This window comes from Ovis canadensis, chromosome 16 (genome assembly GCF_042477335.2).
Source record: "Ovis canadensis isolate MfBH-ARS-UI-01 breed Bighorn chromosome 16, ARS-UI_OviCan_v2, whole genome shotgun sequence".
Lineage (NCBI taxonomy): Eukaryota > Metazoa > Chordata > Mammalia > Artiodactyla > Bovidae > Ovis > Ovis canadensis.
The window spans coordinates 23,014,869-23,029,162 of record NC_091260.1 but is presented as its reverse complement, the minus strand read 5'-3'; the positions used below and the strand labels follow the sequence as shown (position 1 = coordinate 23,029,162).

At 36.2% G+C, this 14,294-nt stretch overlaps 1 protein-coding gene across 1 annotated transcript in view; it reads left to right on the top strand.

Moving 5' to 3' along the window:
* BDP1 (BDP1 general transcription factor IIIB subunit) overlaps positions 1 to 14,294 on the top strand; it is a 99,891-nt gene that overhangs the window by 52,653 nt on the left and 32,944 nt on the right. Inside the window, exons 17-25 of the mRNA XM_069556219.1 lie at positions 88 to 221; positions 2,595 to 4,803; positions 5,472 to 5,659; positions 6,097 to 6,319; positions 7,878 to 8,056; positions 8,986 to 9,193; positions 10,130 to 10,266; positions 13,274 to 13,475; positions 13,734 to 13,921. Of these exons, the coding sequence (XP_069412320.1) occupies positions 88 to 221; positions 2,595 to 4,803; positions 5,472 to 5,659; positions 6,097 to 6,319; positions 7,878 to 8,056; positions 8,986 to 9,193; positions 10,130 to 10,266; positions 13,274 to 13,475; positions 13,734 to 13,921 (3,668 nt within the window). The remainder of the gene's footprint in view (positions 1 to 87; positions 222 to 2,594; positions 4,804 to 5,471; positions 5,660 to 6,096; positions 6,320 to 7,877; positions 8,057 to 8,985; positions 9,194 to 10,129; positions 10,267 to 13,273; positions 13,476 to 13,733; positions 13,922 to 14,294) is intronic.

The window sequence follows — 14,294 nt, the reverse complement described above, 5'->3', positions numbered from 1 at the left end:
GTATATAATTTTCAATGAAATCTTTTATAAATGGGTGTTTCATTCTAAGACCTAAAAGTTTCTAAAAAATGTGTTTGTTTTATTAAGACTCCTGAACAGATAGAAGATCAATCATGTGAAAATTTTGAGTGTGAAGACATTGCATCACTACCTGAAAAAAAAGACAGTTCCTTTCAAAATGTGCAGTCAGATGAGCCCAAGGCTGTTAATGAATGTCTGAGGTAAGCATCGTCTTATTGATGATATAATATTTGAATTATGTGTAAAGTTTTAGAAATTATCAAACATTTTTTAAAAACAATAGCAAATCAGATTGATTTGTTTACTGTTTACCAAGTTACATAATATTTGCAAACATACATTCACCTTTCAAGGCAGTTTATCTCACTGCCTTCATGTTGATTTCTCACTTATGGTATGGGTATTTTGATGAATTTTACCCATCACAAATTAGACCTTGAGTTATTAATAACATGGAAAGTTATTAATAATGTCACTTGAGAAGCATATTAAGTTATATGTCTATATCCAAATGTGAAAATGCTACTTACTTTAGTATTGGTTTCTTTAGACTTAGATTGATCACACATATGTAAATCATATGTAATACTTATATGTATAAATTGATACCTTTTTACAGCCAGAGTTCTCTGTATTTGTTATTTCTCCTCTGGAGGATACCAGACTAGATCAACAGAACTATTAGTATGCTTTAAATTTTTTTTTCTTTTTGGGAATATTCAGTGCACAAAAGTAGTGAGAACAGAATAACAGATTCCTGTGTACCTACTATCTAGTTTCAGCAGTTACTTATATTTTACCAATTTTTGCATTCACAGTTTGGCCTATTGTATACTGTATTAAAGCTATATGAACCCATTTAAATACTACCTAACCTATGAGTAAAAGCTAGGTTTCCTGAACTACTCAAAAGGTCTCTGTTATAAGACAAAAAAATTCCTTTATTCCTCTCTTCTTTCTTTATTCCTTTGCGTCTTACTTCCCTCCCTATATCCCCAACCTGCTTTGCCATAGAAATTCTGGGTGGAGCCCCTAAACATACAACTGCACTGCTGCTGCTGTTGAGTTGCTAAGTTGTGCCTGACTCTGCGACTCCATGGACTGTAGCCCACCAGGCTTCTCTGTCCATGGGATTTCCCAGGCAAAAATACTGGAGTGGGTTGCCATTTTCTTCTCCGGGGATCTTCCTGACCCAGGAATTGAATCTGCATCTCCTGCGCTGGCAGGCAGTGGCTCTTTACCACTGAACCACCTGGGAAGGCTGAACAATTGTATTATTACATATCTCTGATACAAATATTAATTACAGCCTGTCACTGTTGAAAAAAATTTAGGGACTGAAAAAAAGAGAAATATCCCTACAGGCAAATGCCCCAGAAAAGGGCAATAATGTAGGTGAAATGGAGACAGATATGAAAGAAACTGGAAGAGAGATTTCCCCAAGGGAGAAGATACTGGAGTTGATCGATGCCACTGAGGAAGTAGATTTAGAAGAGCCTGAAAGAAGAGAAATATCTACACCAAAAAAAGGCCTAGGAGATCAAAATATTAACCAGTCACTAGGTGGTTTTTCATTCAGTTCTATATTTTTATTGGTTTTACCACCTATTACTATGATAAAGCACAAAACAGAGTGTGCTGCTGCTTTTTTGAAAAATCAGGTACTTGTAGTAGGTAATGATTGTTAGGTGCCCAGTAGCATTCAGCAGACTGCAAGATGTTGTTTATTTTCTCTTTTGTTTCATTCCCAGTTTATATTATGAAATCACAAGCTTTTAGAGAAATGACTATACAGGAAATCTCAGTTTGAATTGTTTTTAAAAAGTGAGGAGGGATAGACTTAGTTTTTAGTCATAAGACTGTATCTTATTCAAATTATACCTCCATCCAGCTACTTGAGATCTTGTTTAGTTCTGACCATATAAATGAGTTCTTTAACTCTTATCCAGGCATCTGTCTGGATAAAGGATAGTAAGAGTGAAAAGGTAGGGATAGCAGATACAAACTGATTTAACTCCAAGTAGAGAATGGAAGAGTCTTTCTCAGTAGGTATTTGCTAACACTGATGTGGATGACAGTTAGCGAGAGACTATTCAGGCCCAATTTGCCATTATTCTAATTGACCTAGGGCTTCTGTGGAGACTCAGACAGTAAAGAATCTGCCTGCGAAGCACCTGGGTTCAATCCCTTGGTCAGAAAGATCCCCTGGAGAAGGGAATGGCTGCCCACTCTAGTCTTCTTGTCTAGAGAATTCCATGGACAGAGGAGTCTGGCGGGCTGTAGTCCATGGGGTTGCAAAGAGTTGTATACGACTGAGTGACTAACACACTTTCACTCATTGACCTTATTGATAGATTTAATTATTTTTAGAACTTACTGTAATTTCCAAGAATGGAATTTTTTTTCTCTCCTTTTATTTTAAAATTTGGCCCAAAGAGTCCTGGTGCTTCATTAATTTTTTTTGTTAATTTGAGAGTTCCTGATTTTTCAGTAGTTGTTTCTTAATGATCACATCTTCAGTTGACAGGTTTAAAATTTGATTGTGTTTTCTTTCTTTCTTTTTTTTTTTTTAGTATTCAGGAGGATAATAGAGCAAATAAAGATGTTCGAATTCCAAAGACTCGATTTCAGAAACCAAAGCCAAATCTAGGGAGGAGAACTGGAAGAAGAGGAATTTCCTCAAAGGAAGAGGTACCAAAGGAGGTAATTGCCTCTGAGGAGATGACAGCAGCTTTGAGAGAAACTGCAACACTGGAAACCTCACTAAGGGAGAAGGAACCTGTGGAGACTAATACTACTAAGGAAATGGAGTCAGATTTAAAAGAAATTGGAAGAAAAGACATCTCTTCCAGGGATATAATGCCGGAAATGAGTGATGTCGCTGTGGAAATGGAGACAGATTTGAAAGAAACTGAGAAAAATGACATCTCTCCCAGGGAAAAAATGCCAGAAATAAGTGATGTCACTGTGGAAATGAAGACTGATTTGAAGGAAACCGAAAAAAATGACATCTCTCCCATGGAGAAGATACCAGAAATGATTGCTGTCATTGCAGAAATGGAAACAGATTTGAAAGAAACTGGAAAAAATGACATCTCTCCCAGGGAGAAAATACCAGAAATGAGTGATGTCACTGCAGAAATGGAGACAGATTTGAAAGAAACTGAAAAATATGACATCTCTCCCAGGGAGAAAATGCCAGAAATGAGTCCTATCATTGCAGACATGGAGACAGATTTGAAAGAAACCAGAAAAAATGGCATCTCTCCCAGGGAGACAGTACCAGAAATGATTGATGTCACTGCAGAAATGGAGACAGATTTGGAAGAAACCGGAAAAAATGACATCTTTCCCAGGGAGGAAATACCAGAAATGAGTGATGTCACTGTGGAAATGAAGACTGATTTGAAAGAAGTTGGAACAAATGACATCCCTCCCAGGGAGAAAATGCCAGAAATGATTGATGTCACTGCAGAAATGGGGACAGATTTGAAAGAAACCAAAAAAAATGACATCTCTCCCAGGGAGGAAATACCAGAAATGAGTGATGTCACTGTGGAAATGAAGACTGATTTGAAAGAAGTTGGAACAAATGACATCCCTCCCAGGGAGAAAATGGCAGAAATGATTGATGTCACTGCAGAAATGGGGACAGATTTGAAAGAAACCGGAAAAAATGACATCTCTCCCAGGGAGGAAATACCAGAAATGAGTGATGTCACTGTGGAAATGAAGACTGATTTGAAAGAAGTTGGAACAAATGACATCCCTCCCAGGGAGAAAATGCCAGAAATGATTGATGTCACTGCAGAAATGGGGACAGATTTGAAAGAAACCGGAAAAAATGACATTTCTCCCAAGGAGAAAATACCAGAAATGATTGATGTCACTGCAGAAATGGGGACAGATTTGAAAGAAACCGGAAAAAATAACGTTTCTCCCAGGGAGGAAATACCTGAAATGATTGATATCTCTGTGGAACTAGAGACAGATTCGAGAGAAACTGGAAAAAATGACATTTTTGCCAGGGAGAAAATGCCAGAAATGAGTGATGTCACTGCAGAAATGGAGACAGATTTGAAAGAAACCAGAAGAGAGATTTTCCCAGGGGAGGAGATAACAGTGGTGACTGAGGCCACAGAGGAAAGAAAGACAGATTTGGAAGAGACTGAAAGAAGAGAAATGTCCCTAGAGGAAAATGTCTCAGAGGAAGTTGATACTATTTGTGAGGTAGAAACAGATTTGAAAAAAACTGAGAGAGAAATTTCCCCAAATGAGGAGATAGCAGAGATGCCTGGTGCTGCTGAGGAAGTAGAGACAGGTCTAGAAGAAACTGATGGAAGAGAAATATCTACACAAAAAAATGCCTCAGAGGTCAAAACTGTAGGTGATGAAATGGATATAGATTTGAAAGAAATTGGAATAGAAATTTCCCCAAGGGAAAAGATATTACTGGGGATCAGTGCCACAGGGGAAAGAGAGACTGGTGTGGAAGAAACTGGGCAGACAGACATTTTCCTGATGGAGAAAGCATCAGCAAAGGTGGCTGCCATTGAGGAAATAGAGGCAGATTTGAGAGACACTGGAAAAGAAATTTCCTTGACGAAAAGCAGATCAGAAGAGATTGAGAAAAGCGTGGCAGATTTGAAAAACGTAAAAAAAATAGACATTTCCCTAAGGGAAAAAGAACCAGAGGAGACTGGGACCTCAAGTCGAGCTGAGGCAGATCCCTTGCAGGCCAGCAGTGGTGACTCCAGCACTGTGCCTTCACTGACTAAGAGAGTATGTATTTTTCTGTCCTTTAAAAATATCTTTTGAATAGTTATTTTGGAGAAAAGTTATCAAAGTAATTCCAGGATTATTGCCCTTAAATCCAATAACATATAAAATCACTAAAATTTTTTAATTGTGGAGAAGTTAGTGTTCTTAATGTCAATTTAAAGTTACTCTTAGATAAAAGGAGTATAGGAAATTGGACTGAATTGGTGCTAACGCTGGTATGAACATACAGTGGAATTGTCTTTTGACCGTACCTGTATCAGGTTTTCTCTTTATTTCCTGCCCCACCTCATTTCACTTTACTTTTAAAAGTTCCTTTTATTAAAAGTTTCCAGTTCATTGAAGTTGAAGATATTCTAACATTTTCTAGTTTTCTAACTCTTTTTTAGATAGGTAATGGCATTTGTAATTTGGAAAAAACATAATGTGCAATATATAGAAAGACTCCTAAATTCTGTGTTTCAACATTTGTAAATTAAATTTCATTTTATTTAAAAATGAAAAACCTCCAAACTTCTGTATTTTTAAAGACAATAGAATATATAGGCTTTTGTTTGAAATGTATGACATGGCCAAGAAGTTGATTTCGGTTTTACCATAAGCTCTTTTCTCATAGAAAAATCTGAACGAACTTTTTGGCCAACCCAGTATATGTGCTGATTTATTTCCAGGACTTGGTCAGGGAAGTGCTATCTGCTGTGGTTCATACATCTGTAGAAGAAAAAAATTCTGAAAAGGAAGTGTCAAGTCAGTTGAGTCATTTGAACATTTCTTCTCAGTCTTCTGAGCTTGATAAAATAGAAGACCAGAGGATGCGACCTCCAAGTGTTCCAGAGCAGTTTTCAGATGTTAATATAAGGTACAAGTATATAGGTCTGTGTGCTTTTGAAGAGAAAGATAGAAAGTTATATTTGCAGATTATGTTAAACTAAGGTTTTAAGACATACCATCTGTAGCACAGTGTTGAAAATTTTAAGCTGGTTTGGGGGAAAACTGGGAGAGGTTTGAGGTCATTTTGACAGTAGATTGTGAGAATCACCAACATACAAAATTGTGTGTAACACATACTTTTAAGTCAACAAACCTGTATTTTCTTTGTGCAAAGATGATAGAATTTCTGGGCTTATTCCTGGATTGTACCACTCATGTTTTTCAGGATCTACTAAATAGTCCGATTTGCTTTCCTGTTAAAACTTAGAATTAAATATTTACTGCCAGTCTCTAAGGTTGTCCTAAGACCCCACTCCCACTGCCCCTTTATTTCATCCTAAAGCTTGATAATCCTTGTTCCAAAAGCAAATCTCTTCCTCAAGAACAGACACCATGTGAAGTTAAGCTGACACCCTTTGTGAGAAGTAGATTCAAAAGACCTAAACCAAACTTAGCAAGAGCAGCTTCAAAAAGAGAGACTACGAAAGCAGAAAAGCATGCACCTGGGAAGGAGGTGGAAGCTGATGAAACAGAGACGGTTGTGATACAGCAGAACTGTGAACAAATGAGTACTCTCCCTTCTCAACATGTGAGTGTTATTTAAAATGGAGGTTTTCTGTTTTAGTTATTACAGTTATTAAAAGAAAACATTTGGAGTGAAAGTTTGCAAATATCTTCTCATGTTATTTTAGAAAATGTATTTGTTTGACTGCGTTGGGTCTTAGTTGCAGCCCGTGGGATTTTTGTGGGCTTCTCTCTAGTCACAGTGCATGGGCTTAGTTGCACCGAGGCATACAAGGTCTTGGCTCCCTGGTCAGGAATCGGATCTTGAGTTCCCTGCACTGGATGGTGGATTTGTAACAACTGGACCACCAGGGAAGTCCTTCTCATGTAATTTTTACTGTGTTTGATATTATCGTTGCTGTACTTAATGTACCTCATTATTCCACATGGTTTTTGTAAGAATCTCAAATCTCTGATGATGGACAAATATAAGGGGAAGAATTTTAAGAAGCCCCAGCTGTAGTTCAAGTTACTGAGCTACATTATGTGACCCAAAGTTCATTATGTGACCATAAGCCATATAATGCGGCCACTTTCTTCACAGGGAAATTGAGAATGACAATCCCTCTTTATTTCGCTCTGTTGTGAAAGTGAAATACAAAGTTAAAAGCTTGATATGAGTTAAAGGAGATGATTTTTATTTACTTGATTAACGTAGTCTATAAGAGATCAAGTATGATACAGCATTAGAAACCTTGAAATGAAACATTCACACTGATAAGTTGAGTGCTGTAAACTTACAAAGTACTTTTTTGAATTAAAGTTGTTTTACAGCTAAACTTAATTCTTACTATACTTGAACATTTGGGCTTTTTCCTTCTAATCTTATATTTAAAAAAGATAAATCATGGAAATTCCCTGGCAGTCCAGTGGTTAGGATTCTGTGCTCTCACAGCTGAGGGTCTAGGTTCAGTCTCTGAAGAACTAAAATTCCATAAGCTACATGGCATGACCCCCTCCTCAACCCTCTAAATCACTTTTTGTTGATTATTTTACCTAATTATAAAAATTTCAAATTAAAAAAAAATCATCTAAAAAGTTAGTCCTTTATAATGTTCCATCTCTTCCTCCCAAGTTAATCCCAAGTAGCAATTTTAAATATATCTACCTAAACTTTTCTGTATAGATACTTATTTTTATAAATAATAGAATGTTGGTATTTTCATTGTTTTCTGAAAATAGCATCATATCTTATAATTTTTTTTCATGTACAATATTGTGAACATCTTTTTGGATCAGTATATACAAGTTAAACTTCTTTTAAGTCACTGTACTATTACATTGTAAAGAAATTATAATTTATTCAGTTGCCTACTGATTTGTCTTATTTCCAGTTTTTTTTCTTTTCTTTTTTGGGGAGCTATTATATTGCTACAATAAATATCCTTGTTATAATTTATTAGGTCCTTATTTGAATGTTTTTATAAGATACATTTCTAGAAGTAGAATTGCTGGGAATTATTGATTGATACTGCCCTATTGTCTATAAAGACTGTATCAATTTGTTCTTCTAATCGTTTATTAAAGTTATTTCCCTATACTTTTACCAACCCTCGATGAAATTTTTTTTATCTACCTTCTAGGATGTGGCTTCTCTAATGACATCAAGAGAGAAAGACAAATTAGATCACGGTCCAGAGGAAACTGTGATATTACCATGTGTGCAGACTGAAAAGGACCTTTCACCTTTGAGTTCTTGTGAATCTAAAGAGGAGTCTCAGTCTACACAAGCCCAGGAAAAGAAATTAGTTGTCTCTATGGGGTAAAAAGTGGTAGTTTTTAAAAAATCTAAAATAGAATCATTTCAAGTATTCATTTTTTTTAAGATGTGTTAGTGTAGTTTAAAAGTGAGTATCAGGAGTAGTTGGTTTATTTTTTATTCATGTGGCAGACTGCCTAAAATAGAAAATCAGTTTTACTTCAACACGTTTTAACACTTGCCTGCTTGTATTCACTGTTAGCTGCTTAGAATCTTATGCAAAGCAATGAATTTAAAAAATATGTGTGTATAAGATATGTATTCATTACGTCTTTAAAATTTTTAGTAAGGTACATATGGGCTTCACCAATGGCTCAGTGGTAAAGAATCCGCCTGCCAATGCAGGAGATGCGGTTTTGGTCCCTTGGTTGGGAAGATCCCCTGGAGAAGGAAATGGGCAGCCCACTCCAGTATTCTTGGCCTGGAAAATCCCATGGACAGAGGAGTCTGGTGGGCTATAGTCCGTGGCGTCAGGGAAGAGACACGACTTGGCGACTAAACAACAACAAAGATACATATAAAATTTACTATCTAACCGTTTTTAAGTGTGTTGTCCAGGGGCATTAAGTCCATCATCAGCGTATTGTACACCATCACCACCATTTATCTCCAGAACATTTTTCTTCCCAAACTGAAGCTCTATTCCCAGTAAAGAGGAATTTCCCATTGCCCCTTTCTCCAGTCCCTGGCAGCCACCGTCGTACTTTCTATTACTATGAGTTTGGATATTGTAGGTAACCTCACTACCTTTTGAGAATTGAAATAACTTTTTTTTTTTTTAATAAAATGAGATATAATCAGAAAGTAATTTAATTTTCCTTTACTATACAAAATGTTTTTATAGTTTTATTAGGTTTAAATTTTGTATTTTTACAGTAATTTTCATTTTTTACAATCAAGCTTTCTCTCTTTTCTCCTGTCCCCTTTTCTAGGACTCATAATATAAACACTTTTGAACAAGGAATAAAGGAAAGGGTTATCCAATCTGCTCCACTAGTAAGGGGTCGACTTCAGAGACCCAGACCAAACTTAAGAAAGGTGGGCCAGAGGCAAGTAATAGAAAAAAGTGAAACCAAAGAAACAACTAAGGAAGAAAAGACGCTACAAAAAGATGAAACTGGAGAGAAATTCCTGACTGTGGTGAGTTATTGCTGTGTAATTAAATCAAGCTCTTTAATGCATATTAGAATATCAAATGGTAGCTCAGACTTGGTTTAGAATGTAAGCACCTGATATTTACTCTAGTTAATTAATACATAACATGTTTACTTTTGTTTCAGATTTACTATTGTGGATTTTTTTTTTAATGAAAATAGATTCCCTCTCTCCCCCACTAACAAACCTATTAATTACAAAAATGTTCAATCAATACAAAATAATACAATAATTACCCCAGAGTCTCACCACTCTGAGCCAACCACTGAAAACCTTTTGCTATGTCTTACTAAATATATCTCCATGCATGCACGTGTGCATACTTACATAGATTTATATAATAAAGTCATTGTATGCATATTACTTTGTGACTTACTATTTTTCGCTTATTATACCAAGTGGTTTTCCATGTCATGAAATAGAAAGTTACATAATTTTTAACTGCTGGGTAACATTCTACTAATTTGAATGACAATTTAATCAATTTCTTATTAATGGAACTTTTGATATTAGAAAGAAATCTTAGGCAGTTTAATGCCCCATTTCAACAGATCTTGTTTTTCTGTTCTTTTTTTCTCCGCTCAAGGAACATCTACATTTAAAATAAAGTGATTGTAATCCTTATTTGCTCCCTCCCTCAATTAAAACCAAACTTATTGAACTCTTTGGGAAGGAGACTCACAATAATTGGTTACTGTAGTTTTTAAAGCATTACACGAATGTATTACTGCAATAATTGAAAATTTCTCTGTGAATTGGCAGTTTTGTTTTGGGCAGCAAAACATGAACATTGCATACACAAGTTTGCGATTTCATTTTAAAAACCTAAATACTTTTCTTAATGATGGAAATATTTTAGGAAGTATGTTCTGTTGCTAAAAAAATAACCCCAAAACAACTAATATAGTTTTCTCATTTCAGCCAAATTCTCAAATTGCAACTGAAATTGAAGTTGTATCCTCTGAAGTGTCAGAAGGCAGAATGTCTGAAAACCAGAGCCATGTTCTTTTAGAAAACGTTCATATTAACAAAGTAGATGTTTTAGATGAAAAGATGAGGTGAGTTTGCTTTTAATCAAAATCGTAAAACCTTTCAAAGATAAAGGTTGGATATTTGAATAATTGGTTTTATGTAATTTCACATTTCATAAGTTTTATGAAAGAAAAATAAGTATGAAATTAGAATAGTTTAAATCTCCTTCTTGGGACTTGCCTGGTGGTCCAGGGACACAGGTTCGATCCCTGGTTCTGGATCACATGCTGCACAGCAGCCAAGCCTGTGCACCGCAAATACCAAGCCTGCGCTCTAAAGCCCACGTGCCCTGGAGCCTGTGCTCCCCAGCGAGAGAAGCCCCCGCAGTGAGAAGCCTGTGCAGTGCAACTAGAGAGCAGCCCTGCTCACTGCAACCAGAGAAGGCCCGTGCACAGCAGTGAGGACCCAGCACAGCCAAAAATAAGTAAAAATTTAAAGAATCTGCTTCTTCAGATACCATGAGAATTGTGGGACTGGTGTTCTCTTAGTTTATAACTTAGCTGAGAAGTTTGGCAAGCATCCTCATTTTTAAAGTAAACTGTTATGGGAGAGGTTCTTAAGTTCTTTGCATCTTTAGAAATTTACAACTGACTGATAAAATTCATAAATAGGAATACTGTAAAATACTTCCTATACTTCCTATGTGCTGTAAAATACTCCCTATGTGCTGTCCTTAGAGTTTATTAGTTTTCCTCCAGAACGTTTTCAGCACTCGCACACTGAGTTTTGAACATTCTAGCTTTAATTATGTGGAATTAACTTGATTTTTGGGAAATGAAAAAGAGATGGTGCTGTATCATTTTTTCACTCTCTGTGAAGCTGTAAGAGTAGGATTTGGGCATGATGTCATCTGTTTGAACAAGTTATGCTGTTGATTTAGCTTAACTTTATACAGTCGTCTTTCACTAAGGCAGACTTCTTACATGAAGCATTTACTGTTTTAGTATGAATTTCTGTCATTTCTTTTGTTTCCCTTTATGTGTGTGTGTGTATCTTGAAAAACCTTTTTAGATTTGTTTTTCTTTTAAGACTAAGTCTTTCATTTTCATTAGCAAGTGATAAGAGAATGCTTCATTGCAAGAGTCCCCTTGGAGAAAAGCCCTAAATGAAGCGCAGGAGCAAGTCAAGGGATCTGTGGGGAAAGAGGGAACAGCAGTTGAGAAGTACTTCAGGCAGAATCATGTCTGACATGTTTGAGGGCCAGCAAAGGGGGCCAGTGTGAAATGGGAAGAGAAGAGAGGAGCAGTGATATGAAAGGTAAAGACCGAGTGGAGTGAGAGAAGCACAGGTTATGTGGGGCCACTGTCAGGATTTTGATTTTTACTCAAAATGAGCTTTTAAAGACTAGTGACCTTTGAGTTCAGCCTTTCCTGATACCTCATTTATGATTGACTGTAATTTATAATAGATCCAGAGGACTTAAATGGCTTGCCCAAAGTAATATTGGCAAGTTAGTTTTTAAACTTAATGTTTTTAGAATTTATGACTTTTAGACTAGCAGATTCCTTTTTACACTCAGCCTTCATACTTTTTAATGAGTGAGATCAAACTTTCAAATTTCTATATGGAAACCCCTTGCTCACCCGCCCCTTTTAGTTTATTTAGTTAGTTTTGGCTGCACTGGGTCTTTGTTGCTGCCAAGAAGGCTTTCTCTGGCTGTGACGAGTGGGGGTCACTCTTCATTGCGGTGCTTGGGCTTCTCGCTGTGGGGACTTCTCTTGTTGCAGAGCACAGGCTTTAGGCTCACAGGCCTCAGTAGCTGTGGTGCATGGGCTTAGGTGCTTTCCAGCCTGTGGAATCTTCCCAGACCAGGGATTGAACCCAAGTCCTATGCATTGGCAAGTGAGTTCCGATCCACTGTACCGCCAGGGAGGTTCCCCACCCTCCTTTCCAGCTTTGAGCTTTACCATTCCTGATACTTTCTTCAGAGTATATATGCAGTCTAGTTTTAAAGTGAGCATATTCTTATGTCCAGCGGTTTTTTACCTCTTTTACCCCCAGTAGCAGATTGAGCTTATATATATATTTAATAATTAAGTACCTTTGTAGAATCACATTTGATTGTAAGTTACTTATACTTGAATATAACATGTTTTCCCAAATACCTACACTGGTAATGCCTACACTGGAATGTATTAGCTAGCATCATAACCTTGTTAGAACGTCTTATGAACTTCCTTGGTGTTTCACTGCTGGATGAACTTAGCAGGATTGGAGCATTTAGAAATGTAACTACTTTGTCTTCTAGGTAATTTATTAGAAATATTACTTAAGATTAGTCTTTAATGCAGCTCTTTCAGAGAACTCATGATTGATATTTACATATCCAGTTTTTCTTCATCCAGATTATATTAGTTTTAAACTTCTTAATTCACATCATTGCCAGTTATTAAACATTTCACAGGAAACTTTAGGATAGCTGTTTGTCTTGCCTTGGGAGCTATGGCTACTGTATTGAATATTAAAACCTTGTCTTTCTCTGACTTGGCAGATACATATGGGTTTATTTTTATTTTTATGACATTGGCGGTCAATAAACCCTTTTCTATGAGCTGACAGGCATGTGGTGGGAGAACAGACTCTAGCTTTCAAATCTGCTTTTGAACTAGAAGAATCAAGGTTGTTGGGACCAGTGTATTTGTTCATGCTTCAGAGCCCAGTTGAGGGATTTGTTTAAAGTGTCATTATGAAGTCCATCTTCAATAACTGGCATTTTTGTTTTGTATCTAGTTATTTCTCTGAAAATTAGTTAAAGTAGCATGAAACCACACTCCAGAATCAATGAGTGAAAGTTAAAAAAGGTTGAATATCAATATATTAATGTGAAACTATTCTTCAAGCTAAGTGGAAGTTATAAAAGCTTTTAATGTTCTTTCATATTAGCACATGAGGTTTTGTTTTATATGTTTAGTTTTATAGCCTATTTATGTCCTTTGAACATAGAATTGGTTTGTACCCAGAATTGTTTAACTGCAGTTGCATCAACAGGAATTCTGATTTTGGTTCTTCAACATGATTTGTATTTCATTCTAGACATGGACATGAAACGTATGTTCCTAGTCCACCACAAATGATAGGAAGACAGTTCCAAAGGGCTAAGCCAAATTTGGGAAGAGCACAAAGTAAGAAAGAAGCATCAGACATAGAAGAAGACAGAGCAGACCAGAGGAAGGCAAGGAAGCCAGAAGATAGTTTGTCACAGCATGAAGATTCTGACAGCCAGCTTCTTCCAAAAGTAAGTGTGAAAAAAATTTTTTATTAGTGGGCTCTATTTTATCAATATCATGAAAGAGAACATTTAAAAAATTATTTTGCTTTTTGTATTCTAACTATTTTCACGAAAGCTGATTGACTCTCCTAATATTTTGATAGTTTAGAAACCAATCAGTTGTGTATATGTGTGTAAGCATAGTGCTTTAAGCCAAACTACCAAACCAAATTACCATACAGATTGTTTCCATGATAATATCAGCTGTTTATTCTTAAATTTAAGGGAAAACCTGAGTTTCTGACATCTCTGGAGGTTTCAGCAAGAAAAGATTCTGTAGGTTCCGAGGAGACTGAATTGGCAAAAAAAGATGCTCAATCCGAAGTTGAACCATCTGGGAGTGTTGGAGAGAAGACTGGAGAGGATAATTCTCTGTGTGCAGTTGTGGAAAAGCGGTGTATCAGTAAACCGAGGTAAAGTTTTATTTACCAAGTGCTTTCAGAATAGTAAATACAAATAATATTCCTTATGGATGTCCTACTCTAACTTATTAATAAGAGTAAAAAGATTTGTTAACAGAAGTGTGGGTTGTTCTTTATTGACAGGTCTGTTTCTTTCCCACTTTTGATTTTTATTTACTCAAATTTACTTTTTAAAAATAATCTCTGAAAGATTTTTCTTTCCTACATTTAAAATTTCTGGGTATTGAGTATATTAGGCATGAGCAGAAACCTGACTAGAGTAGTGTGTATTTCCTAAATAACTAGGATGCTAATTTGAGTGGAGTCACAAACACAAATGAAGGGTATCCTTTTCCCACAGTTTTCAAGGAGAGTGGAAGGGAGC